Below are 27,615 nucleotides of genomic sequence, written 5' to 3'. Positions count from 1 at the left end.
TTTTTCATCAAACGTGCAGGGAGATGCTCTTCTTTTATGCTGATAATTCAGACAGGTATGTCTTTGAAGCACGTTATCCTTCCAGGGGTAAGATTTCTGTGTAGATGGCCTTATTATCCATAATTTGCAGGTCATGCTACGGGTTTCTGAAATGTGTTTAGCAGTGACTTTCAAGGACCTCTCTCGAGAAACACCTAATTGACTGGATGAATTAAATCTCACATTTGAAAATATCAGTGAAATGTTTAGACGGTATTTGGTACCAGTCTCTCGAGTCGTGAAATGTCATTAGGCTTCATAATTATACATTTCACAGAGACAATGAAGTTCGCCACTTTTCCACACATAGTGTCTCGCTAAAGGAAACTACTTCAGAGCAAACAGCTGCAGACAACAAATGTCTGGCAGCAGAACTGAGAAAGTGTTTTTTGTTTTTTTGCAGATCATGACTCTGGAAGATGGTGTCTGAGATTTGAATTTGAAGTCTAAAGCTACAGGACCAACAGCAGATACAGAGGTGCCACACTGAGCTACAGCCAGGTATCGTCACAACTGACTGGTGTTTCTATTCTTTTTGGCTCAAAGTATGGCGGTAATTGCTTTTTTATAGTTGATTTGTTCTGATCCTGGGACTAAAACCTCAAAAATTTTAATTCCAGCAGCAATCTGATGATAATCTCTGCAATTAAACTCTTTTTGTGCACAAAATCCGGATAATTTCAAGAGAGTCAGATCGGATGGGCTTTCTCTCACCTAGTATTCAGCAGGAAACAGGGAGCTCCAGAGCTAGCAGGTTAAAGACTGACTGATTAGTGTGTCTACAGGGTGTGTATGGTTGTAATGGCTTCAGTAGTCCATATAAAGAGTTGTTCAGAGTGGTTTCCAAGTGGTGGTTTAAGTGGTTTTATATCAGCCACATGAGAACAAAGAACCTAAACCGAAATCTTAAGATAGAGTAATGCATTAAATACTTGCTGTAGTTGGTGATATCATTATTTGCAAACTTGTGCACTGGTGTGTTTGGGTTCTTCTGCAATCACAAGAAAAACTAAGCTGAACAACAGCTGAAACACAGGAAGGGGAGAAGAAATCAGGGCTGATTGAGTCTAAATGTTCAGCAGATGCTCACTCCGCTGCACTATTACATTTTCTTTCAGGAGGTTTGGTCTTTGTGGTAGTTAATATACCTTAATGTGTTTGCACAGACAGACCTATTAGGATTCTTGGGGTGCAGGCCAGGCTACAGTTTAGGCTGGGGTATAGAGTGAGCCCGTAGCCTTTATGGTGGGTTTAATGCAGAACTATAAATCACGCATTCAGCTGTTTTACTGCAGAACTGTCTATATAAATTAAATGTTACTTTGACATATCCACATTAGCTTTTTGTTTGCACTATTTAGTCTAAACAGTATCTGTCGGAGCTTTTGGAAACTTGGCTTTCCCGCTTGTAATTAATGACTTTGATGCTGATGTGAATGATGCAAATGGGAATTAAAGTCCTCATGTCTCCAAGGACAGCTTAAAGCAGAGGTGGCACAGTGCCTCACGGAAATATGAACACAACTACTTCTGCCACTGCAGTTTCAGGAAGCTAACTCGTTTTCCCTCTGCAGATGGAGGTGAATGCAGTTGAAAAACGCCATCGAACGCGATCCAAAGGAGTCAGAGGTATGTGTCTGTCCATCTGCCTGTCAGGTTTTACAAATGTTTTTTTTTTTTTTTGCCAGAGTGGCTCAAGACCGCTGAATGAATCACTGTGTATTAGGAAAAAGCCAATTTAGACATCTAATATGTTAGCTGCTCCTGTCCCAAAACTTTTATTCACACAAATTTGAATGTAACAAATCTTTCAACATCTTTTCCTTGTGAAAAGTCTCCATGTCAAAGTGTCCCTGTGCAAGATATTGAACTCCAAATTGCCTGTGATGCATCCATTGCAGTGTGATTGTGTGCATGATAAAGGACATATAATAAAGAGATGTATGAATGAATGTGTGTGTGTGTGTAAGCGGGTCAATGTGGCTTGTACCTTAGAAAGATCTCTAAGGGCTCAGTTAAGGTAGAAAAGCACAATGATGCCTGAAAGCAGGACCCAACCTGTTAACCTGCACGCAGGATTAGGTTTATATATCATTTTTAGCGTGGGCTATTATTTCTCTTATAATCCTCGGTGACCTGTTGTATTATAAAAAGGAAAGTAAGTTTGTCTACAACAGTAAAATTAGAAGATACCTTTCTAGTGATGTCCAGTTAGTAAATGGGGAAATTTTAACATATTTTACAGGTTGTATTTCTGCCTCCACTTCATGCTAACTACAGTGGGATCATCTGAAGCACAATTACAGTGGATGTGTTTATTATTGTTAGCTCGTGACTGTTGAAAGCATTAACATTAATCTTTGTTGTTGTGTCCCTGTCTGCAGCCGCCGTGGAAGCAGTAACACAGGAGTTATTCAGGTAGGTAAACCTCTGCTGATCTCGTGCATCCATCACTGTACTGCTCTTTTTTTTCTTCTTTTTTTATTGCATTTTGGCTTTGTATTGAGGCAGCAGCTAGCATTCATCAAAGAAAATATTACTGAGAGACTTTTCCTGTATAATCAGTTATATGTCATTTCTATCCATCATCTTGCAGTTCTTATTCTCAGGCCCACCACGTCTGCTGCTGGGGTCCAGCCTGTGAAATACAGGAATCGGCCTGATGCAGTACATCAGATTTTTGAGCCTGAGCTGAGCTCGAAGGCGATAAATAAATACCGTCGGTCGCGTGTTAATTTGTCCAACGCTGTGTATTACACGAACAGCTAATTTAAATTAAATGCAGCCAGTAATTCATTAAATTTTGATGACTGACTAGAGAGAATCAGCAGCAGCTCCTGACAGTGACTGCTGAATACCACTGCTACCTGTGTGTGTGTGTGCGTGTGTGTAAATGTGTGTGTGTGCGAGAAGGGCAGGTTTCTGCTTCACTTAATCTCATTTAGTAAAACTGACAAATATTGGTGTGTGCAGCAGATTATGGTCGAACCCAGTTTGATCCAGGTCAGCGCTTTACTGTAAACAACATGTCCTGCCTGTGCCGCGTGAGCCCGGAGCGAAGGAGCAGAAAACTCGGCGTGATTCACCCTGAATTTAAATCTGATGGGTGCTGGTGAGGGCCAGACACGGACAGGACAAAGTCAGCAGTAAATCGTGGAAATGATTCACAGAGTAAATACTGCAAAATATTATAAGAACATCATGACCAATCGCTTAAATGTGTTCGTCAGTTTTATTTTTTCATCACAGTCGTTGACTAATCTGACTAATCTTCGGGGATAAACATGTACAAATAAATTTGTCATTGCGGTGTGATGCGGCAGATTGGGGGGGGGGGGAGTGAAATGAAAATTCTACCATGACTTAATTTAAATTGCTAAATAAATACATCACATCTGTCAGCTCAGTGGGAATCAGAGCTGCAGCTAATGCTGCACCACAGCGATGAATTTTAACTTTAGCTGCAGTAATTTCTGGGATGACTAATGAGTACAGCTAATGGTGGACATTTACAGTTCCCTGCGGATGGTGTTTTGGTGGCCCCCTTGAACTCTCTTCTGGTGTAACCATTGGGCTGCAATTTCAGCTTGTACCCAGGAAATGTCAACATTTGATGAGCACACTGTGGGGACAAACTCTCGTCTAAATCCCGGTGTGCCTGATATGTTTCTGGCTGCAGAAAACAAAAGGAAGAAAGCAAAAATCATACCTGATTGTAATCTAGCTGTTATCCCCTTCAAGGTTGACTCCTTTTGCAGTCCATTTCTGAGCCAAGAACATGTGCTCCCACGATGTGATTTGGATTTCCTTTGGGGAAGAGGACAAAGGGTGCATCAAGTCACATGACCCTGACCTGATGTGTCAGATCAGTTTCTTATGCAAATTTATTCGCTTTGTTAGCTTTTTCTGCATTAACTCAGATCACGCTCCTATTCTAATCTCAGAATGATGAAGCTTAACTGAAGTTTAAATAGGCAATGTCACACCTCTTATTCCGGTGTTTTCAGCTGCATTGCCACACAGGTATAAAATCAAGAACCCAGCCACAGTCTGCCTTAAACAACTGGTGAAAGAATGTGTCGTTGTAGTCGAGCGTGGTGCTTTAACAGGACGCCACCTCGAGGTTTCATGATCAACTGATTTTGATGTTATTAGCAAGTGGAAGTGCTGTGGCAACTCAGCTGCAAAGTGGCAGGATTGGGGAGTGCCAACCTGCACAGAATGCTCTGGTGACTGAACAACTGCAGAGCTCTGAACCTCCTCTGCCTTTAACATCAGCTCAAATACTGTGTGCCGGGAGCTCTGTGGACGAGCAGCTCCCTTGAGAAGAGCTGGCCAAACAGAAGAAGAATGAATTGGATTGAGGAGATGAGCTGACTGAACGGACAGGATACGTAAAGTACAACTACAAGATAAAGAAGAATAGTTTTTAAATATTAATCATGCATACTCCAAGAAAAGTATGGAGCTAGTATAATGGGTCCCCTTTATTTGATATTATAATGCATGACTGGATGTTTGGTGGAAAAAAAACAGATTGGGTGAACATTTTTCTGTTTGTGTGTCCACCTATCTGAGACATACTGATAGATGATAGGAGTGGGAATGGGATACTTCTTTCTTTATTAATGCAGCCCTGCTGTTGGTAATCAGTCGTTTTCAATCAACTTCAATCAGTGGATTTGAATAATTGCAAACAATAATCAGAGAAACAGAAGATCAGAGGGTGCAGATTTAAAGAAAGCCATTGTATTGCGTCACATGACTGTGTCTAAACTTTAACTCAGGGAGGGTTAGCACACAGCAAGCCATTCAATCTCACAATGAATCTAAAAATGCTCTTCAGATGAGAGCGACTTGAAACTCATTTCAATAGTACTGTATGTCACTGTGCTGACATCAGTAAGACTGATTATTACACTGTGACCGGGAGAATAATGCTGAAGTCAAAGGTATATTCAGCTGCTGTGGAAACAAGTGGAAATATCTCACCGCACAAGAGAAACAACATTTTGTAATTTCAAACTCGGGCTCGTTAAGGTTAAGGTCGCACTGATGCATTGTAAAAAAAAAAGTTTTACCGTGTATGTTTGGCTCTAACCACACACACACACACACACACACACACACACACACACACACACACACACACACACACAAAGCTGTGGTGGGATCAATAATGCAGTGCTATCAGTCTCAGCTCCCACACTGGTTGATGAGCTGCCTCACCTTGAACAAACCATCTCCTTCTCCTCCTCTCCTCTTTCTCCTGCCATTCCTCCTCCATTTGGCTGTTTTTTCCTTCTTCTTCACCTCTCCGTCACTCTCTTTTTGTCTTCCTACTTCTCATTTTCCCTCTCTTTTACTTCCACTCCTTGTTCCAATTCCTCTCATTTACCTACCTGCAGTCCTACTCTTCTTCCTCCTCTTTAACCTCCTCCCCTCTGTTCTCCACCTCCTCTGCCTCCCTGCGCTCGTGAGCCTCACCTCTATTTTCGAGCAGCTCTCATTTTAGCCCGAGGTTGCAAAGCATATAGATCAGGTGATGTTGGGTGGGTGGAAGGGTGGGTGGAGCTCTGCAGTGCGGGGTCAGAGGTCGTGCTGGGTGTGGAGTCCCTGAAGGCAGGCAGCGTGATTTGGCTGAACGGTCTGCGTGTCTTCACTGCAAAGAGGTTTGAAAGCGTGACTCAGAGCTCGGGAGAAATCTACAGCTGTGATGCAGAAATAAAAAAATTAATTAATAAATACATAAAGAGATAAGAACTGTTAAAGCTGCGGCTGACAGATGAAAATGTTCCACATCTGTCTTAATGAACCAGAACAAATGCTGATAAAAAAAAAAAAGAAAGATGCAAAACATAATCCAGGAAATCAAAATTGGATCACAGATGTGATTTTTAAGGTTTTGTCCAACAGCCAGTGCTTCACAGGGTTTTATGATGCTGCAAGGGAAGACTGATAATCATAAAGGGAACAAGTAGAGATGCACGTGCAAAGTAATCTGCAAACAGTGCATGCTTGTGTGTGGGTTTTTTCATGTAATGAGAAGACAAACAAGCTAAATCCCTGGGACAAAAACATCATCTCCTCTTGCTGCGCTGCTTTGCTTCCAGCATGACTAACAACTTTACATCGCTCTGTCAAAGGCTGCTCTCTGACCCAAACACTCGCGTTTCTGTCATGTCCGCTGGATCCCTTAAATTTGAATTTCATTTTGGCAAAGAGGACAATATTGCACGGAGCCAAGTCTCGCAAAATTTTCTGCACACTGCACATGAGGTCCATACTGAAATCGCAGGTGCACGCGTGCCTGCGGTCTGAACGGGATATCCATGAAGCAATAAAACAAAGACAGCAGCCACACTGGCAGTGGTTACAAGAAGATGAAACTGAAAGTGATACTGTTAATTTAGATAGGGCACTTTCTTTTCTTTCAGTGGGAGGAGTGGTCCAGTGGTTAGCACTGTTGCATCATAGTAACAGGGTCTGAATCCACCATGCTGGCTGCATGGAGTTTGCCTGTTTCTCTGTGCCCGTGGATTCTCACCAGCTACTCTGGTTTTCTACAACGCTCCAAAGACGCGTGTGTTAAGTTAACTGGTGATTCAAAATTTTGTTGGTGTGAACCGCGTTAGTTGTTAAGAGGATGGATGGATCCTTCTGGTGGGACCTTCTAAATAAGCTCGTTTTTCGGCAGACAGGTCTGAGTCTGTGAAGTTTTTCTGTATCACAACAGACCATTAGGTGCTGTGGGTCCCTAAGCATGAAATTTCAAAATAGACCTATTATGGTTTTCCTTATTTTCTGCTGTTACAATGGAAAAAATATCGAAACCAAATAACGATCTATTCAGGACAAAAAAATCCACACTGAGAAAACAAAAAGCCCACTCCACATGATTAGATCTATGAGTTACTTTTCCAAAAATATTATCTTTTATCTTTTGGGTTCTTAAACAACTGAGGTAGAAACTCGGTAGAAACAGCTCTGTAGAAACAGCTTTGGTTCTAGTGGAATTTCCTTTGAGATAATTTTCTCATATGCCATGCTGAAATCTTTCCAGAATCTTTCTGTGAAGCATCTCAGTACAACTGTTATTAGGTCATAAATATGTCTTTATGATATTGGGTAGAAGTTACACTTGTTTGCGATAACCAGTTAAAATTTATTAATCCGTGCAAGCAATGAGCATAAACTGATTTTTGATCTGCTAGTGAAATTTCAGTTTCCAAATCTTTTGTTGTAACCTCTCTTGGGAGACAGACACTATCTCTACTTTTAAGATTGGGCTTAAAACTTTACTTTTTGATAAAGCAGTTAGGGCTAGATCAGGTGACCCTGAATTCTCCCTTAGTTCAAGTATGCTGCAATAGGCCTAGGCTGTGGGGGATTCCCATGATGCACTGTTTCTTTTTCAGTCACTATATGTTTATACACCAATCTGCATTTAATTATCAGTTATTATTATCTCTGGCCTCAACCACAACTGGTTGCGGCAGGTGGCTTCTCCTCCCTGAGCCTGGCTCTGCCAGTTTCTTCCTGTTACTGTCCTCTGGTTGTTGGGGTTTTCTCTGTATTATTGTACGGTCCTTATCTTACAGTATAAAACGCCTTGAGGCAACCGTTATTGTGATTTGGTGCTATATAAAAAATTTAACCTCTTTGATGAGCAGGATGTAAGGTGATAATAAAATTTAAACATTTGTTTGTCGTCAGTATTTCAGTCAGTTTTTCGGGGCCTAGTAAGTGAATTATGCTTTTATGTACAATTGCTTGTATTTGATTGGCCAGCACTGCACAGTTTTGCTGGAAAAGGTCATCATATGTGCTGAAGGAAAAAAAAAACTGTTATCCTTGCAGTTTTTGGCTGAAGCCTTTTGTATTGGTGCCCCTGTGGATTAGAAATGAATGAGGAGGCTGAGTTGAAGCGCTGTTGTCTGTCTGATTGCCGACTGTAAGAATAATCCAATGAAAAGCAGTGGCCTTGAATTTAGAGGAACTACAATGGAGTCCAATGGTGAAAAAAAAAATCACAGATAAGACAGTCCAGATCACAACAAGCTAAATGTGGACAAATGTGGGATGTTACTAATGCTGAGTTTACACCAGCTTCACACGGTTGTGAGTAGTTTTCCATTTTTACCTTTTCTCTGTGCTAATGTCCACGTTATTCACTTTAAATCTGTATAAATTTTGACTTTGTGGTAATTCACATTTCTTCCCAGTTGGGCTGCTTTTTTCAAAGTTACTCTCTCTCCTGCAGCATTTACCTTTTAGAACTAGAGGCCCCAACACGTGAAAAATGGGATATTGCTGTACAATCTCAAATAATTTTAGAAGAAGCCACCTCCTGTGGAGTTCAGAGATGATGGTATAAACAGGATTATGCAGCATTTTTTTTTTTTTCCAGAGGATCATCTTGACTTGGACAAAGTAACTGGTGGCAACCAGTGTTGGTCAAGTTACTTGAAAAAAGTAATCAGTAACTAATTACTGATTACTTCCCCCAAAAAGTAATCCCATTACTTTACTGATTACTTATTTTCAAAAGTAATTAATTACTTAGTTACTTTTTAAAAACACGATTTACAACCTGAATAGGTGATAAAGCGATAGATCTTTCAGCCCAATTCTACTTTTTCTGCATAATCCATCATACAAAATGTAATCAAATGGAAAAGTCTCTTTTTTTAACTTGTTTTATTAGTTTTAATCTTTTAACTTTATGCATCAAGCAAAAATTTAATTATATGCAACATTCTCTGACTTCAATAAATTAGTTTAACATTTAAAGCTATTTTCTGCACATTCCAGCACATAAAATAAAATATTTTTTGTGTTTACACTCACTCTTTCAAATAGATGCAAGTAAAACACAGCAGAAAATCAATAAAGTCAAAGACTCAGCGGTGCTGTTGCTCTATTTTCACCTGTAAAGCAGGACTGGCATAGGCGGAGGTTTACCCTGGTGCAGGTGTGCCGCGGTCAGTTGAAGAATCCGCGACTTTCTCTGTGAATTTCCCATTACGTCATGGCGCACTCGGAGCTTGCTTGGAAGTTTAGGGTTTTTTTCGCTGTAAAAAGAAGTTTTCTTCCCACGCACAATGGACGCTAATGTTTTTGTCACTTTTTATGGAATCAAACTCAAAGTAAGGTCAGTACTTCCACGCTTTAAACGCTGCACGCTCATACTCTCTCCTGCACTCGATATGTGATCCATTGTTGATCTGCACACAGCTGTTGTCACTAACGGCGCACTCGCTTACGTCACTGTCGTGAGACATTCTCGCAAAAAATCAGGTTTTAGTAACGCAGTAACGCAGTGTTCCTACGGGAAAGTAACGGTAATCTAATTACCGTTTTTGCAATAGTAATCCCTTATTTTACTCGTTACTTGAAAAAAGTAATCAGATTACAGTAACGCGTCACAAGTAACGCGTTACTGCCCATCTCTGGTGGCAACACAAAGCTGAATAATTTTAAAGGTGGAGTGTTGGAAATCTCACCACTAGATGTCAGTATATTGCAGATTTCATTCAACTGAATTCTGGTTTCCTATCCCTCGAAATTCAAGTGTAAAATCTCAGCTGTGGTGGTGGCCACTGCAGAGCAAGCATGATAACCGGCAGTGACGTAATTTTGTGGAAAATTTATTTCTTTTTCCTATGGGGCATTTACGAAGTTATGCTGGTGCTTTTAAAATTCATGTTTGAGTTTATGCCTGTGTTTTTTGCAAGTTTGGATTATAATATTTTTGTTTTGTTTTGTTTTTCCCGCAGTACATAAAAGTTGGTGTATCTCAAAAATAAAACTATGAAGACACTCAAAATAAATTTCCTGTGAAACTTTTTGGCATTTACAGTTTTGAGGGATATCTCTCTAAAAATTCTCTAAAATAGAAATATGTGTAAAAAAAAAACCCAAAATGATTTTTTTTTTTTAGTTTATTGCACTTTTTTGCCATTCATGTAGGTACTATGGACTTGAATGAATTTGGGATATAATGGTTGTATTGATATAGCAACTTGAAGTACTCCCAAAAATGGCACTACAGCATGTAAAAATTTAAAGATGAGCTCTGGGTTCTATGGTAGGTCTTAAAGGGTTAAAATCTTTCTCTCTCTGTATTTAATGTCATTTTTTCCCAGCGCTGGTCGGGTTGTTGCTTTCCTTTATTTTTTCACTTCTTTGTTGTAGAGCAACCATTCTCAAATGATAAAACTTAGCTATGATCCTTCATATCTTGGGTCTGAAGGTGCAGACAAGAATTTAAATTTTGCCTCCACCACAGGAGAACAGAAATACTTGGAGAATGTAAAAAGTCAGAAAAACACATGTAAGCGAAAGTCTTAAGAAGCTATACAAGCTATAAAAAACTGCAGCAGGGCATGAATGATAGATATAAATAGGCTGAACGTGCAGCCCTGGATGAACCTCAGATATCATTATATTTTGCGTGCTGGATTGAGATGGTCTGCGTGCGGTACAGGAAAAATAAAATCCAGACTTGCTGAAGGACAGATGATGTGCTGCTTGTTTCTTTCTGACCATGTGTGTTTCCTTCTCAGCTGTCCCACCCCCGGCTGTGATGGCAGCGGTCATGTCAGCGGGAAGTACGCCAGACACCGCAGGTATGAGATGCTCGACATATTTTCTACAGTGTAAATGACGCTCTTAGATACTCTTAGAATAATGTTAGGTGTTGTAATATATTGTCATGTCAGTGTCTTTGAGCTGGCGCTGGTCTTTATTTTCCTTGTGCCTGAGATATGAAGCTGCTTTAAATGAAGCCAGTGCAGCTGAGGTCTGAGGGAGCTCTAAAATATGTCCTGTATATATGAAAGGTTGGGATATCGTCCTAATCAGCACACGTCATCGGCTCGGTCCTGCCGACACTTGTGGAACTAATCATCTTTATTTAAGCACTGGACAGCAAATAATCTGTTACAAGGTCCTTTAAACTGAGTATTCAAATAAAATTAAACTGATGACATGAACAGTTGTAAGCTAAAAGACAATTTAAAGAAGGATATGACCTGAAATAAAGTGGAAAATTGAATATAGTCAGGGAAATACTTGCATAAATTTTCAACAGTCCATTTTAAATAGGGGTTTAGGAGATGTTAATGACGCCACCAGCTGGTTTCCTCCGTTTCAGAGCCCCGGAGCCTCGACTTCAAAGACCGCTGAGACAGATAAAACACCTCAGCCTGTGAATTGTAAACGACATACCGAATTGTATGGTATTACAAGGTCATGTAGCTGAGAGAAGAGGCTTACTAGTGAGCCATCAACAGGAGCTTAAAGTGAAATCGTAAATGCACTAGTTTACTAAGAAACTAAGATCAATTTAGCAGCAGCTGAGAGACCAAGAAGGGAACATCTAATGGTAATTATTTTGACAACTTTTTGACTGCTTGCTTTTGCCAGTAAAGCTCATCAAGAAGTTGTTTTTGGTCCACATAAAACTCAAGGTAATTTTTTAGATTGACAGAGAGTAAGTTTCTTAAACAAAACTGTGGATTTTTCTCTTTGTGTTGGACAAATTATCAGTATATTCTAATCATCTGAGGTTCAAAAGTAAAGAGGTTCATTACACGTGAATGTTTTCTATTTTGAGTGTTGATTGACTCTTAGGTTGTGTCACATCCGCCATCATTAGCATTCCTGTTCAGGATTCTTTTAAAATGTCACTGGAAATCTTAAGCTAGATCACAATTGAAGATTTCTGCATGGTCTATCACATGACCCAGTTACTAATAGACAGTACTGGCTCATTCTGGAGCTATTTGGGTAAATGTACACATACAGATGTGTGGGCTGTGGCATTGCAGTCTTGTGCGCCGCTATGGCACAATCCTGCCGTAACGATCAGGGTAAAATTGATTGCATTGGAAACAATAGCTCAAATTAACAGACCTTCATTTGGATGGAGTGATCCTGTCTTTCACTGACATGTTTCAGAAATATGGCTTGGCGAAGACAGAGAATTTTTGGACATATCTACCACTGACAGACTGTATTACCAAAGGCCAATTTATCATGGACAAGAACCCAGTGAGGGAATTTTTTGGATTCTCCTGAGATGGTGCATTAGGCAGCTGTGTTTTATAAAATATTCAACCAATTTAAAAATGATGCGTTTAATAATCCGACGATTATTTGGCAAAAGGAACGTAGATACATTGTAACTATGTATTACATTTTATTTTTTCTCCCTCTAAACTTCATAGTAAATAGACTAGTTTTTACATGATGCTGTTCTGCTCTACTTGAGCACTTGGATACAACATGCCTCATTCACACACATGGGGGGAAAATTGGGGTTTAGTATCTTGCCAGGGATTGAACCACCAATTTTCTGATTAGTAGCTGACCTGCTCTAGCTGCCCCCAACCTTATAGCTCCTGGTATTTCCCAATGGTCTCCCATCTGAGATCAGACAAGATTGGGCTTGCTTACACTTGATGTCCAGCGACATATGCTCGAAATGCAAAGCAGGAATATTTATACATTCCAGTCAATCTTGGCCACTTTCTCGATCAGTTGGAATCGTTGACCCTATGACTAAGGAAAGACACTTCCTCCTCAAACATAGAAGCTACGTTAGAAATGATATTATATTAAAAAAAACATGTTGGCAAGAGATCATAATGGTATTGAAAACCTCAGCAGATCTTTGGGATGGATTTTTATTGGCGATGTTTGAAGTTGTAAGACATGGTTGTTGCCTTCTTTGTATCTTTCTGTTTCTATGCCGTTGCCCCTTCTTTCTTTCTGTATTCATGTACTTAAGTAAAATAATGGATACAAATTGTGTATATTGTGAAATATGACAATACAGGATTTGAACAGATAAAATGGAGAGAAAAGTGAAAAAGAATAACAAAAAAGTTGCAGACTTTTCTTGGCGGTGGCTCACAGGCTTCAAACGTCTCACTCAGCAGCTGAGAAAACGAATCCTACCAACATTAAATGGGCTCATGTCACGGTTTCAGACCTCCTCGATCGGCAGGTCACAGCCTTCATCTCAGTAAATTCGTCCCTCTGTCACGAGGCTGCAGATAGAAAAAAAACCCCAATCTGGTGGAGTGTGGCGCTGCGAAGTCCTCAGGTCACATCACTCGGGCTGTAGGACAGATGGTTTGTGCCTCAGATCTCTATCACCTCTGGAAATAGTGAATTACCAACATAATTAGAGGAGCTCTAAAATTTAAAAAAAGCATTAAAAACTTTTTTTCTTGCCAAAAAAAGACAAAAAACAAACCTGAGGAAGTTATGTATGCACAAACATAGAAGTGAAACAACATGAAACCACCAAACTTTTTCTGCACAAATCCTGGTAGAACACGTATGAATTATAAAAACCAGGTGAAATATATATCAAAGCAAGTCTGCTGTATCTCCACTGAAGTAGACATGGATCACAGAGGTTTTCCCTCAAAGAAGATCTATTTGAAATCTGAATATGAGAATATATATATATAGATATAGATATACATATATACATATATGTATGTGTGTGTGTGTGTGTATTCATAATAAATGTATATATAGAGATTATATACATATTATATATATATAGAGAGAGAGAAATTTATTATGAAATCCAAGCACTTGGATTTCATTGGAGTATGTCCAAAATAAGCATAAAATATCTTTTTTAAGTGTAGGTGGTTGGTCTGTGTGTGCGTGGGGGAGGGCGGCATGCAGAGGGTGCACAGCTAAGGACAGCATTTCGATAAAGCCCGTGGTAACAAAGAGATAATGAGGAGGGCATGATGGTGAATCGCTGGCAGGGCAGACGGATGGCGCAGCGAAGGGCACAGAGGAAGCTCGGGAATTTCAGTGTTGGGCGAAGAAAGAGTCAAACGGGGGGGAAAGAGTGTCAATATAGGAAATGCACACCTGTTTATTAACGGTTTCATGTTGGTGAGACGACAAAGATGGGATTTGCTGTAGTATTGCCCTTACATCCTTTTTCATTACTCTGGTTTTACTGTTACTCAAAGTGTTTATTCAGGCTTAAGGAGTTGCGATGTCGATGCATTTAAACTAGATTAACTCTGTTTTGCTGTTGCTTGCTGGTAGTTCAGCACAGTGATTCAGGTAGTTCAGTGAAAGGGAAAATATTTATTTATTTATTTATTTATTTTATTTCACCGTTTTTTTCTCTATGTAATTAAAGACTGTTCAATAACATTGCACTCTTTTTTGTGATGATCCTGAGTGTGTGACATGCGCTGCAAATAAAGGCTGCATGTAGTTTCTGGGTCTGAAAAGTGAAGTCGGGGCAGAAGTGGCAGTCATGTTTTATGCTTTATTGTTAATTTGACTCTAAATGGGATTGCAATGTACAAAACAACCGTCTTTTTAGTTAGAAAATGAGATAATATTCCCATTGTCATCATTTTCTTTTTACTCAAACCTTAAACCATGTGAGCATAAGCTTCATTTACCAAAGGTCTGCCTTTTATTTGGAACCAGAAACCTCACCCCCTATTAGCCACTGGAAAAACTGCAGCTTGTGGTACTGCTATATTGTCTTGACTTTGCAGATCCAGAGGATTTGGCCATCTTTGTATACAGTCTACTATGTTCTGTCAAGAAAATTAGATTGGATTTTTTTGGCAGTAGCAATAAGAAAAGAACCAACATTTTATTATTTAAATCAGTCAATAATATTATATATAATTTTCTTATCTCATGGACAGACTCCAGTACAGTGCTGGACTGCAGTAGGCGATGGCAGTCCTTGTTCTGCTTTGCAGCCTTGCTTAGTTACAAAGCAGTGGCAGCAGCTCTCCAGCTGCTTCAGGTTTTGGTTTGAGTGGACCTCCAGCTCACAGCGCATCTCAAAAGAACAAGGGCTGCTGTTTCCAGCTGCAGTTCAAGATGGTGGGCATAAAATGGGACTTGAGACAGCCGAATTACATTGAATGTGAAAAAGTGAGTGGTGTTCTTGTGCAAGACAGGTTGCTGATTCGTGAGGGACTGAATTTCAAAATAAGAATAATGGTATTGTCCACCAATCCTTCAGTCGTCATAACAGATAAAAATACAAATGAATTGCAAATTTTACTTTGGTGGCTGACAAAAAAAAAAAAAACCCTAAGCAACCTGTCCAAGTACAGTGTGCATGAGAAACCCTGGAGTGTATATCACTCTAGAGAATACTACATACCACAATGTGTTACATTAGTGTGCTGTTTATGTGCAGTTTGAGTTTCCCATGTGGAAGATTTTGTGTGTTTATATGGGATTTGTTGGCAGTAAGCTTTATCCCTTTGTCTCGTCTTATTCCCCAAACCCAACCTCCTGCTTTGAGGATCCATTCACAATTTCTCCCTATTTCTCCCTATTGTTCTGCTGGGATCAATAACTCCTTGAGGCAGAGACGCAGTTAGTGCTTTCAGTGCTGCTGAATGAGTTTGGGGAGGAGACAGTCAGGTTCAGAGTCACTGTCTCTCTCCCTTTCTCCATGCTTCTGATTCTCCCTCCTTCCCCTACCTCTCTTTCTCTCTCTCTTTACCTCTCTCGCTTTCTCTCTGGAGGATGTCACCATGGCGACAGCACTGTGCGGATGCTGCAGTATGAGGACCAGGAGGGATGCAGCCTGTCTCCCATGGCAACTGCTAGTATACGATGTGAACATTGTGTCGCCCACACCACCTCCCCCCCACCAACTCCTTGTATCACTGTCACCACCCAGTCTCTTATAGATCTCCTCTGTCACCTCTGGCACCAGAGCTGAGGGCACTAATCCCACACATGCTTGGATATAATTATCACACAGCTGCCGGTTTATTAACATAAGTAATAGCAAATGGAAAGCTGATTTTAATAAACAATAATTTATCCTCTTAATGGGGAAAATATATAACTGTTAGTCTCACCTTAGCAATGTTTAATAATAAATGAACCGCAGTCATGTTATAATGATTTCTGATTTTGCTGACAGGTGTTAATATGTACGATTAAACTGAAGCTAACGCTGATGCTTTAAGCTCAGATAGACTGACTGCAGGGTAAACTGAAATAAACGGACTCTCTTTGTTACTTTGGTAAGTCAGCGTGTTCATGTAGAGACAGTAAATCCCTCACAGGTGTCCTCAGTGGAAAAAAAAGTGACTCTTGTACTTGTTTCACACCAACACTTGGTGTCAATGCTGGTTGGAGCCCAGTTCTCCCTTGGTGCCTCGGGAACCAGCAGGTTTAGTTTGAAGAAAATTATGGCAAGCAGAATCTTGTTGGATCCATCTGTTATTTATTGATGAATTGATTTTGACAGATTCAGCGTTTTATTGGCCAGTTTTGCATGAATCCATTTCAAGACTGTGTACCTGCATTACTTTGGTGGATCAGAGGTTTAAGAGCTGAATGAGAATACTCTCTAAATCGAATAATGGAAAATATTTTGAATTTTCAGCCATCTAGTCATTGATCGTGATGTAGATATAAAAATGTGTAAATTCAAGGTGTGCTTAAAGACAACTGCTAGTTGTCACACACAGACAATATAAAGCACTCCAGCTTTTGTTTGAGTCTTCCCATTCTGAGCTTTTTGGCCATTGGCATTTTATTTTACTGCTTCGAAAACAACACTGCATGTTCATTTGCTATAGCAACTCGATGGCATGAGAGTTAAATCCTAAAGCGAACCCTTTAATGTCTATTTGACTTTAAATAGGGCAGAAACTTAGACAGTGAATAACATGAGGAATTTAATAAGACATTAAACTAGAGATTGAGACATAAACTCCTCAGAAAGGTGTTTAATTAAATACATAATCAAGAGCAAACTATCAATTTTTTCTCACAGACTGCTACACAATGTTACCTCTATTTGCAAATCGCCACCTGCTGGCCATTAAAAAGACACTGAGACAAAAAGGAATATCAGGTGTAACTTTAAGAGACCAGAATACACTGTTCCTTTCCATACAGAAAAATAATGCCCTGTAAACAATTGATAATCTACAGAAGTCCTCATAGAAATGATGATAAATATGTGGGTGTCTTTGTTAGGCACCTCCACTTGTCCTCATAGCCACAAAAATGGACTGCAGTTTGTGTCACAGAGGCAGTAATGGACTCTGGCTGTCCAAAAAACACACAGAGTGTCCACTTAGACACAGTAATGGATAAGCTGTCATGCAACACTGTGTAGAGTTCGCTGTTGCGTTGCATTCTTTATTTTATAAAAACAATATCTGATGTTGGATATTCTAAACTGCACCAAGATCCAGATCCTCATATAGATAACCAATAAATTATTAAGTGATTCAGCCCACAGTATGTATTCAATCATAATGCTTCAAGACTGCAGCACACCAGTTTAGAATGAAGAAAAAATGTAGTGTGTAAACCCACCCTCTCTTGTTCCCTCTCTCTGTCGCTCTCTTTTCCTCCCCGTAATTACCATGCGTAGTCTCTCGCCCTTGTCTGCAGTGTTCCCTCGTTTCTGATCTGCTTTAATTACCACTGGAATTTTAATTGGCGGGAGACAGCAAGGTGGCCGAGGTCACACTTGCACACATGCACAGGCAGGAAGGAAAGTTGGCAGCCTGACAGCCTATAAGGTAAAAGACGAAGGGATCATTTGAGGAGAAGCGTGTTTGCATGTGTGCGCGTGTCATCTTGAAGGAATATTCACTGCAGTGGTTTGTGGTGAATGAGCAGCTTTTAATCACTGTGCTCGCTCTGTTCTCCTTCTACACTCAAATCTGAGTTTTAAAAAAAATCCAATGTTGTTGAAATATTTATGCAAAGCATTTAGTAAATAAAGAATAAAATAATAGATGCCTTTTATTTCCCAAATCAGTGATTATATATAATGAAATATAATGATGCAATTTTATACATAATTTCTTGCAGACTAGACATAGATTCATCTGTATATTAAGCTATATTAACTTTTAAAATGATGGTAATTAAACCATTACTTGAAAAGCTGTCACATGACTCAGGCATCTTATTTAATTGTAGACCAATCTACAGACATCTATCTAAAAAAAATCAGCAGTCATACAACAGCCAACTGACGGCAGTTGATTCAGAATTCATCACATTTCATGAACAGTCCTAAAAGCCCTGAGTTCAGTGTTTTATGCTGTTGACAATAATATTTTATTACAGTGATTAGAGCATGCTTTATTAGTGGTTTAGTGGTTTGCATCATATCTATCCAATAGACTCCATTTTATTCATGCGAATGGATCCCTTAGCTAATAGCATTATAACATTATACATTTTCATTGCTTTGCAGATGACACCCAACTCTATCTATCCATGAAGCCAGATAACACAAACCAATTAGTTAAACTGCAGGAATGGCTTAAAGACATAAAGACCTGGATGACCCTTAATTTCCTGCTTCTAAATTCAGATAAAACTGAGGTTATTGTACTCGGTCCTAAAAATCTTAGAAATATGGTGTCTAACAAGATGCTTGCTCTGGATAACATTACCTTCAGTAAAACTGTGAGGAACCTTGGTGTCGTTTCTGACCAGGTATGTCCTTCAATACACATATTAAACAAATATGTAAGACTGTTTTGTTGCATTTCCACAATATCTCTGAAATTAGAAACATCATTTATCTGGGTAACTTTGGATATGGCCAATACAAAGTCAAGCTCAGGCTTCACTGTTGAACATCAGTTACGGCAGAGGATGCTTTAAAACATGTATTGTTGAAACATTTATTCAAAGTTTCCCTGAATGAAACAAAAGGAAAAAGGGACAGGTCACGTTCTTGTGTACTTTCAGAAAGATTGGATTTGGCATTTTCATGGTGCTTTTAAGGACAGGCTGACGGTACACACCTACCTCTACAGATTTTCCCTCTTTGTCAGCTTTTTGAGAGGAAAAATTGGCTGAAGCTACAGCAGGAGATTCAGATTCAGCTGCCTGTTTTGTTTTTCCACCGTCAGAGTTTGAGTTTCAGACCGTTCTGGCAGCTCATATAAACAGACCGCAGATTGGAGAGCATTGGGTTAAGGTTATGTACACTGGTCTGAGGTCAGTGCATCAGAAACCTGTGCCAGCAGAGACAGACTGCATCTGTTGTGTTAATGCTAATAAGCATACTACTGGTGAGATGTTTCAGAACTAGCATGACTCTGACTCAATTTGGTAGAAAACAGTGTTTGCATGTGGGACTGTTTCAAATGTCTTTATTCATGTTGCCAGATGAAAAGAGACAAAAAAGCAAAGAAGTAAACAAACCCATTTTTTAATAGACTGCTTGTGATAAAATGAGCTCATTATCGCCTAATGAGGCTGATTCCTTCAAAAACTGTCTGACTGACTCTTGGCCTCGTATTTTCATTCAGCTAGGAAGTGTAGCAGACAGACGCACTACAATGTGCTAAGAGTTTTGCAAGCTACAAATGTGTGTCACTACACCATTTATGGATTTTATCTGCTTTAATCAGATGATTGATGTCACTCAGGTCTATTTTCAGCAATTTTGTACACTCATTTGGTCACTTCTGAATGTTTCTTTTAGCATAACAGATTTACTTCTTGTTCTTCAGATTATAAGATAATAGGAAGCTACTTACTCCTGCTTGAGAAACAAAATATATGTAGTCAAGTCAAACAAAGTCACTTTTATTTGTGTAGCTGTTTTGCAAAACAGCAGGAGTTAACCCAAAATGCTTTCCAGCTGATTGTACAAAAGAAGCATACAGAATAGATAGTGACAGCACCGAATAGCTAGTGCTAAAGACTTTGAAAGAAACGACAAGAGAAACATGACAACCACAAAATGTAAAAGCCACAAAAACATGGTGGCAAATAGCGTAAATAAAGGAATACACTATAAAACAAAATCGGTACAAATATGTCCCGGTAAGTTTCTTTCTTTTCTTTTCTGAACAGTAGTTTATGTGCATTTCAAAGCAAAAAGAAAAAAAAAGAATCGTTATATGTAACTAAGTGTAAAGTAAAAGAAATCTTTAAAACTACAGTTCAGTGAACTGTTTTAAGATAAAGAAATTTACAGTATTTCATTTATTTATCTATTCTTCTATACATTTTAACCACACATTTAATTGTACCATTTAGGAAAACCTTTGTTAGAAGAAAATTACAAGTATTTGTTTTTTTTGTTTTTTAACAGTGTAACTTACTAAATGTAAGTTAAATGTAAACAGAGTCCAGTAACTTAACAGAGTAACATGAACTAAGTAAAAATAGATGGCTTTTAAGACCTAATTTAGCATTTTTAACACCTGGACTGGACTTTATGTGGACTGTATGCAGACTATTGCAGAGCCTGGGGGCAAGCACAGAGAAAGCATGGCCACTTTGGAGAGATGAGGACTGAGAAATGTTGGTGGGAGGATGACCTAAGAGACCTGGAAGCAGAACGTATAGTCAGTACATCTGTAATATCATCACTGTGTTACTTATCCATTTAAAGTATGACTTCTCATAAGTACTTTTTTGTACCCTTGTTGTGTACCTGTGGTGACAGATTTTGTACAACCTTAATATTATGGTACAAAAAATGATATTAAAAAAACCCCCAAAACTTCAAAATCTGACATTCTTGGCGGTGGTAGGGGTGTACCCATTATTATTATTATTATTATTATTATTATTATTATTATTATTATTATTATTATTCACACACTTAAAATTGCCATTTGTGCTGCAATGTTTTAGTCTTACTGTCGCCACTTACCCTAACATGCATGTCATTTGACTGTGGGGGGAAACAAGAAGAAGAACGGAACGAGCTGAACCTGAAGCCTATTTGCTGAAAAAGATCTCAATTCTGCACCTTGCTGCCAATGTACAAGACTAAAATAGAATTAAACTTATATAACTTATAATTTGTTCATGCATGTCTTTAAATGTATCACTCTAAAATCTAGGATCTATGTACCTTTTACTACATAGAGTACATATTTAGTTACTTGACCCTCAAAAAAGGTTCATATAGTAACTTGAGGGCCAATATTTAGCCCTACAGAGTTTGTGTGTTTGTATCTGTAGGGCCAAAAATGGACTTTTACTATACCTATTTTTTGACAGTACAGTGAAAAGCCTAGCACCTGGGTTTTGAACCATTTCAATCAAGAAAGGTTAAAAATTAAAAACTGTTTTAGATACTTTGCCTGAATATAATAAATGTTACACATATTTAGCGTCATTCTTTGATTCTTTCTTTGTGATTCGCATGTTGCTCAGCTGCCCTTCCCTACCTGACCCTCACCATTTATCCCGGCTTGGGAAGCGGCTTGTTGCCCGCTGTGGCTGGGTTGCCGCTTTCTTTAGGGGTCTGTGGTGAACTCTAAAGGGAACCGCCAAGTAGAGGAAGAAGATATGAAATGTCACATTTATTGTTGTTATTTTTATCATTAGGGAGATAAATATGCTTAAGGAGGGGTAGATTTTTGTTGTTGTAGCAGTTGCTGCTTGTTTGCATCACCCACGCACGATCCCTCATTTCTCAAACTGGGATTTTTTGGCTTCGGTAGCAACAAAACCTAAATTCTAGGCTTCAAATCATCCCTTTGGAAAATGCAGAGGGATCACAGGAACACTACAGATGTGTTCTTTCTAGGTTAAGAAACTCTCTTAATGAGCTGCTTGCACTTTACTGCTTTAGGAAGGTTTCAGAATGATCTCAGAAAATTCCTGGGATGGTTTCTTCATGGGCAATGATTTAGCAGTGAGTTCAGTAATATAGACCAACGCCAATAGGCACTTTCCTACATTGTTGTTGAGCCGGTGAAATTAAAAGAAGAAAGTCTTTTGTGCAGGTTTGTGCAAAAAACACACAGCGGTTTTTGTCAGAAAGACACAGCCACCTCCTCCATCTCGCCCTCCAAACATAAAATAAACTCTTTCATATGGAAATGGACTAATTGATTTCCTAAAATCCACATTAAAGCCGTGTATAATTGTGCTCACTGTTTTGGAGCAATTAAAGCAGAATTTTCCCAACAGTTAATGACTATTATGGGATTTGCGTAATTGAGGCCCCGCTTGAATAAGCTTTGTTTGGGTTTTTTTTTTCTCGCAGCAGATTCTGGGCCTCAGCGAGAGGAAATCCACTCCAGTGTCTTAACACATGAGCACACAGCAGTGGGAGTCACAGCTCTTTGACCTTTGAACCTGGTGCACACAAAGCCATTCACACTCATGACCCTCACAATGTCTGCACACATCACACTCTTGGTTTCTCTGCTTGTTTGAGCTAAAAAGAAACAGTTTTCAGGGAAAATCTGACTTCACACTGTAATGTGACATGTGGGGAAGATTTGGTAAAATGAGTGAGATGGCAATACGTTTTTAACAGCATATATTTATATATATATTTTAATACTATATCCTTTGAAAAGGTCTTGGAACGAAGTAAATGTTGGTATGTTGCTCAGTGTGTTAAAACATTCACCTGAAGACTCCTCGTGCTGTTCACCTTACTAACAAACACTAAACATTTTATTAAAATTGTTTTCTACTTTTTTTGAATGTTTTTGTTTGCGCTCACTTGTTATCGACAGTATAATAACTTTTTGTGATAATAGCTTTTCCTAAATACTGTGCGGATGTGTTCATGCCTACTGTACACACATGTATAATTTGTCTGTGGAGAGGTTCACAACAAAAACCAACGCAGTGTATTGTCAGGAAGGGGATGAAGGAGGTGTGTGCTATTGCAGACAGCAACTCTTCAAGGCCAAAACACAAAGAACTCATTCATTCAGTCATATGTTATCTCACGGGAGCAGAAATGTGTGAAAAGCCTCCATCACAGATTTCAGAGAGAGGAGGAAGGATCCAAATGCAAGACGCATAAAGCGGACGAAACTTTACAGTAGACGTATAATTAGAGCAGGGCGATATGACCAAAAATATTTATCATGATATACATTTGAAAATTTGCGATAACTGACGATATAATTGACACTAGACAAAATACTTTACAACTCCACAACTTTATTAGTGCAAAAAAACCCTCATCAATGTATTTTCACTTAAACAAGCAGCTTTTTTTTATGTGCATTAAAGTTATATAAAAACGTAACAGTGCAAATTCCTTGCTGACAGTTTAACCAAAAGGCATTTCCAGTGGAAATTGGCCGACATATCCTCAGCATAACCATGTATAATATCCACAAAACTTAAAAAGAGGTTATACACGCACAATACGGTAATATTATGTTGAAGCACAGTACGTATCACTCCGCCAGGCTCCTGCCTACGGTAGCCGTAATGTGCTGACAATCCATCAAGCAGTGCGGCTTCGTAGCTTAGCAAAGTCGTACTGAAACATTTGACAGATTTTCGAGCGCCACGCAATCGTTTCGAGGTCAGTAAACACAACCAGAATTCATACATGAGGCACACGGATTATAAGGGGCACTGTCGATTTTCAGAAGAATCAAAGGATTGATTTTTAAGTGTGCCGTATTTTCCAAACAACACGGTAATAACGACGGCCCGCTAGCATGCTCTACCAAAAATAGTGCTTTGTTGTGTATCTGACGGATGAAAGCTAAACCAGTTCCACACCCCTGAAGTTGCAGCTTTTTTACAAACCAATTCTGGTTCATCCGTTTCAATCAACGATCCGCTTACGCCCTTCTCATTCTGCATCGCCGCCATGTGTGTATGTAAACAAAGGCACTGCACATGCGCGTTTTACCCATATTCTATCGTGATATTTCATTTTCTTATCGTTGCCCAAAATTACACCGGTATTACCGTGAACGGTATGATATAGCCCAGCCCTACGTATAATCAATTTCAATCCAAAAGACAAAACAGCAATCATCAGTAACAACAGCACAAGTAAGCAGTGGTTCCTGTTTTTTTGAGATGCTAGAGGAATGTTTCTGTTTTGTTTAGAAGCACATTATAAAAAGGAATTAATTGAGACATAAATTTATACCTAAAGTTTCTCAGCACAGTGTGAAAGGTAGGAACATTACTCATCACAGGTATCTGAGTTGCACTTGCCCATCTTTGAAGCTTGTGCATCAAGCTATATGCTACACATATATAACAGAACATTCCTGATCATGTGACTTTAATATCTGACTTTAGTTACCACATTTAAAACTTGATATTGAAACAGAATGAGGGAACAATGTGGTCAAAGCGATCAATATTACGGGACGCTTAGATTTGAACTCAGTATCACACGTCGACATCCACAACTTGAGCAGCTGCTGCAGCTGCCACTATAAGGAGACAAATGATCAGCATGCATCATATGATTAATAATGCTCTCTGCATTCATACATTCAGTGTTCTGCTTCTTTAATGTTTTAGAAAGTTCATCATACCAACTGAACAGAACAAGGTCCCACCTTTTCAAACCCTGCTTTTTACTCCTGCCACCCTGGACTTACAGAGTTTGATAAGGATACCAGTAATATTTAACATCCTTTCCAGATATGAGCCCGTGCTCTTGTAACTTAGTCAATAATTTACAATAATTAATATGGTCAAAAGCTTTTGATTTTGAGGAAGCACATAAATATAGTTGGGTTTTGCCTGTTATACTTGTAAACATCTTATGTGCACAGTTAAACTGTCTTTAACCCTTGTATGGTGTTCGGGTCTGTGAGACCCGTGTTCAGTTTTTTTCAAAAGAAAAATTAAACAATTAATTATTTTTTCACGTGTAAATGTGTTGTGTCTTTCCACTCACTCCACTTGATTATAACTGATTTATTTATAACATTTTATATAAAAGAAAAACGAGAAGCACATTAATTCATAAATGTGATCTAACAAAGGTAAAGGGAAAAAATTAACCATGTTTGCTGTTCATATGTCTTGTAATTGGGATGAAGTAAACATCTGTTGAGTAATTTAACATAAAATTGTTTGATAGTGTTAATTTGGAAAGCCAAAACTCTAGCGGGTCCACCAGACCCATGAACACTGGCTGAGTAACAAAAAATACGAACACCACACAAGGGTTAAGTCAGACAGAGGTCATACTTGTAAAACAAACGCTTCTGACAAAAAGGCAAGAGGCACAAACAAGAATGTTAAGAATTACTCTTAAATTTCTCTAAGAGGAAATCAGGTGGTATTAATTATAAATAACACACCTGCCTCCTGCACCCCGTCCCCTTCATTTACAGTATGATCGGTATTACTCTTCTGGATTCATATTTCATGGTAAATTTGGAAGTTTACCTGCTTCATTGGTATGAGAGGCCAAATACGAGCGCTCTCTCTGGCCAAACTGAGCTGATTATGGCTAAGTGCCGGTAGGGCTGCTCAATTAATCGAATTTTAATCACGATTACGATCTGGGCTTTCAACGATCATTAAAAATGACTGAGCCGATTATTAGCCCCTCCCTCATTTATCCGCGACACCTTAAAGGCCGGTCCGAGAAAATATTGTCGGGCATAAACCGGTCCGTGGCGCAAAAAAGGTTGGAGACCGCTGATTAAGAGGACCCGAGGGAAGCTCGGAAAGCTAAGCAGAAGTTATTTGGAGAGTGACTGCCGTTGGTTGAAAAGAGAGTTTAAAAAAAACAAACTTCAGTGGTGTTGCACACCATTTTATATTATTTTTTAAAGTCATTGTTAACCCTTTAAAGCCGGTCAGAGCAGCACGCTCCGTTTTGCGTAACTATTTTTAAATCCCTGTAGAACCTGAACCGCGTAAGCTAGCGCAATAATTTGTTTTGCATATGAAACCGGAGGAGTTGTACTTACATCTGATGCCATCAGCTTGTCCTCGGTCACGGTTTCGTTCCACATATAGCTTTGCAAAAATTGCATAAAAAGCGCTTGCAGGAACAAAAACATAATATTCCAGAAACACGCTTTGCCGTTCCTATCAGCTGTTCGTAACACTTCCCACAGTGAAATGATGCACATGCTGTTTTCTTTGCAAATTTGCATCATAGGATTGTTTTTTGTTTTTCCTGCAGTATATAAAAATTGCTGTATCTCCAAAATAAAACTATGAAGACACTCAAAATAAATTTCCTGTTGTTGTAAACTATTTTTTGCAACTTTATTGTATTTAAAGTTTTGAGGGATAAACCTCTTAAATTTCTCCAAGTAGAAATATATGTAAACAAAACAAAAGCGATTTTCAATTTTTTTTGTAGTTTATTGCACTTTTTTGCAATTTATGTAATTACTATGGACTTAATGCATACATATTATTAAAATATGGGCTATAACAGTTGTATAGCAACTTGAAATGCTCCCACAAATGGCACTACAGCATGTAAAAAAAATAATATAAGCTCTGGTGGACTTGGTTCTATAGTAGGTCTTAAAGGGTTAAATAAATATCGTCAAATAATCGTGATCTCAATTTCAGTGAAAATAATCGTGATTATCATTTTTGCCATAATCGAGCAGCCCTAAGTGCCGGTATGTGTTCTGGCTCAGCAGGATCAAATGTGTTTGTCAGATTTGGCTGTTTTTAAACTTATTTATCCTCTGAATCTGTTGCAGTTTGCAGCAAAAGGGCAAACGATCAAAGAGTAAATAGGAGAGCAAAGATGGTTACTGATCATGTGTGTGCCCTCTGTCCCATCTCAGCATCTACGGCTGCCCGCTGGCCAAGAAGAGGAAGGCTCTGGAAAAACAACCGCTGGAACCGGCTGCCAAGAGGAGGCCCTTCCTCACCTCCTGCCCGGGTGAGTTGGAGGAGGATGCTGGCAGCTATGGCAGCTATGGGAACGAAGCCATGGAGGTGGGGCAGGAGGGGAAGGAGCAAGGGGAGGTAGTTGAAGAGGACGAGGAGGAGGATGAAGGGGAGAGGGAAGGAGATGAAGAAGAAGAAGATGGCGAGGTGGAAGACGAGTTCTCGGAGGACAACGAGGAGCAGGGAGAAGAAGAGGAGGAGGAAGAGGAAGAAGAGGAGATAGAGGTGGAGAGAACAGATACAGCAATGGAGGGTGAGCAGGTGGAGGAAGAGGAAGACGGGATGGATGAGGAAGAGGAGGAAGACGGCTATGACGAGGAGGAGCAAGATGATGAGGGAGAGGAAGACGAGGAAGAAGAGGAAGAGGAAGAGCAGCGTCGTCAACAGGGTGAGTGTGCGGTTTGTTACTTTAGTTGCTTGGATGAGAAAAAGATGAAGGACACGAGCCACGTCATAGTTTTGCTTTGGTTCATGCAGATTAAACGAGTTGCTTTTCAGGATCTGGAGCTCCAATCAGGAAGAAGAGTTTATTGTTTCAGCAGCCACGTAGCCTAATGTATGACTTCAGCTGTTCATCAGTTTGAGGCCTTCATTGTTGTGTTTTTCATTTCACAATCTGCCAAATGTTTCCATTTAGTGACGGGTCGAGACTGCCTAACTGCCAAATGGTCTGAAGGTCACGGCCATTCAAAAACTACAGCATTGCCACACAGTGATTTTTGATCCTCTGAATCTTTTAAAAGCCTTGAGTACATTATGTGATAAAATTTCCAAAATTCTAGAGAATTTGTTAAAATTTCAGGTAATAGTACAGGACACAATACAGGACACAGTTAAAATAACTAAAAGTGAATTTTTTTAGGTTGAATGCAAAAGTCCACAAAAGTCCACAGGCTTAAATCCATGAATAGCAAATGTGGA

General features: G+C 39.2%; 1 protein-coding gene across 8 annotated transcripts in view; it reads left to right on the top strand.

Annotated features, from left to right (window-relative positions):
• The window catches only part of myt1la (myelin transcription factor 1-like, a), a 94,862-nt gene that overhangs the window by 22,395 nt on the left and 44,852 nt on the right, over positions 1 to 27,615 (top strand). For 7 of the 8 annotated variants that reach the window (XM_085432552.1, XM_085432550.1, XM_085432553.1 and 4 more), the window contains exons 2-6: positions 443 to 540; positions 1,614 to 1,668; positions 2,424 to 2,457; positions 10,608 to 10,670; positions 26,589 to 27,082. In XM_085432552.1, coding sequence (XP_085288678.1) covers positions 1,614 to 1,668; positions 2,424 to 2,457; positions 10,608 to 10,670; positions 26,589 to 27,082 — 646 coding nt within the window. In that variant the 5' untranslated portion in view covers positions 443 to 540. The remainder of the gene's footprint in view (positions 1 to 442; positions 541 to 1,613; positions 1,669 to 2,423; positions 2,458 to 10,607; positions 10,671 to 26,588; positions 27,083 to 27,615) is intronic. The other variant, XM_085432547.1, reaches the window with a different exon arrangement.

Source organism: Copadichromis virginalis, linkage group LG15 (assembly GCF_057382275.1).
Source record: "Copadichromis virginalis isolate Kocher_CV1m ecotype Utaka linkage group LG15, C_Virginalis_male_GT1.1, whole genome shotgun sequence".
Classification (NCBI taxonomy): Eukaryota; Metazoa; Chordata; class Actinopteri; order Cichliformes; family Cichlidae; genus Copadichromis; species Copadichromis virginalis.
Note: the sequence above shows the minus strand (reverse complement) of the source record. Positions and strands in the feature narration are given on the sequence as shown.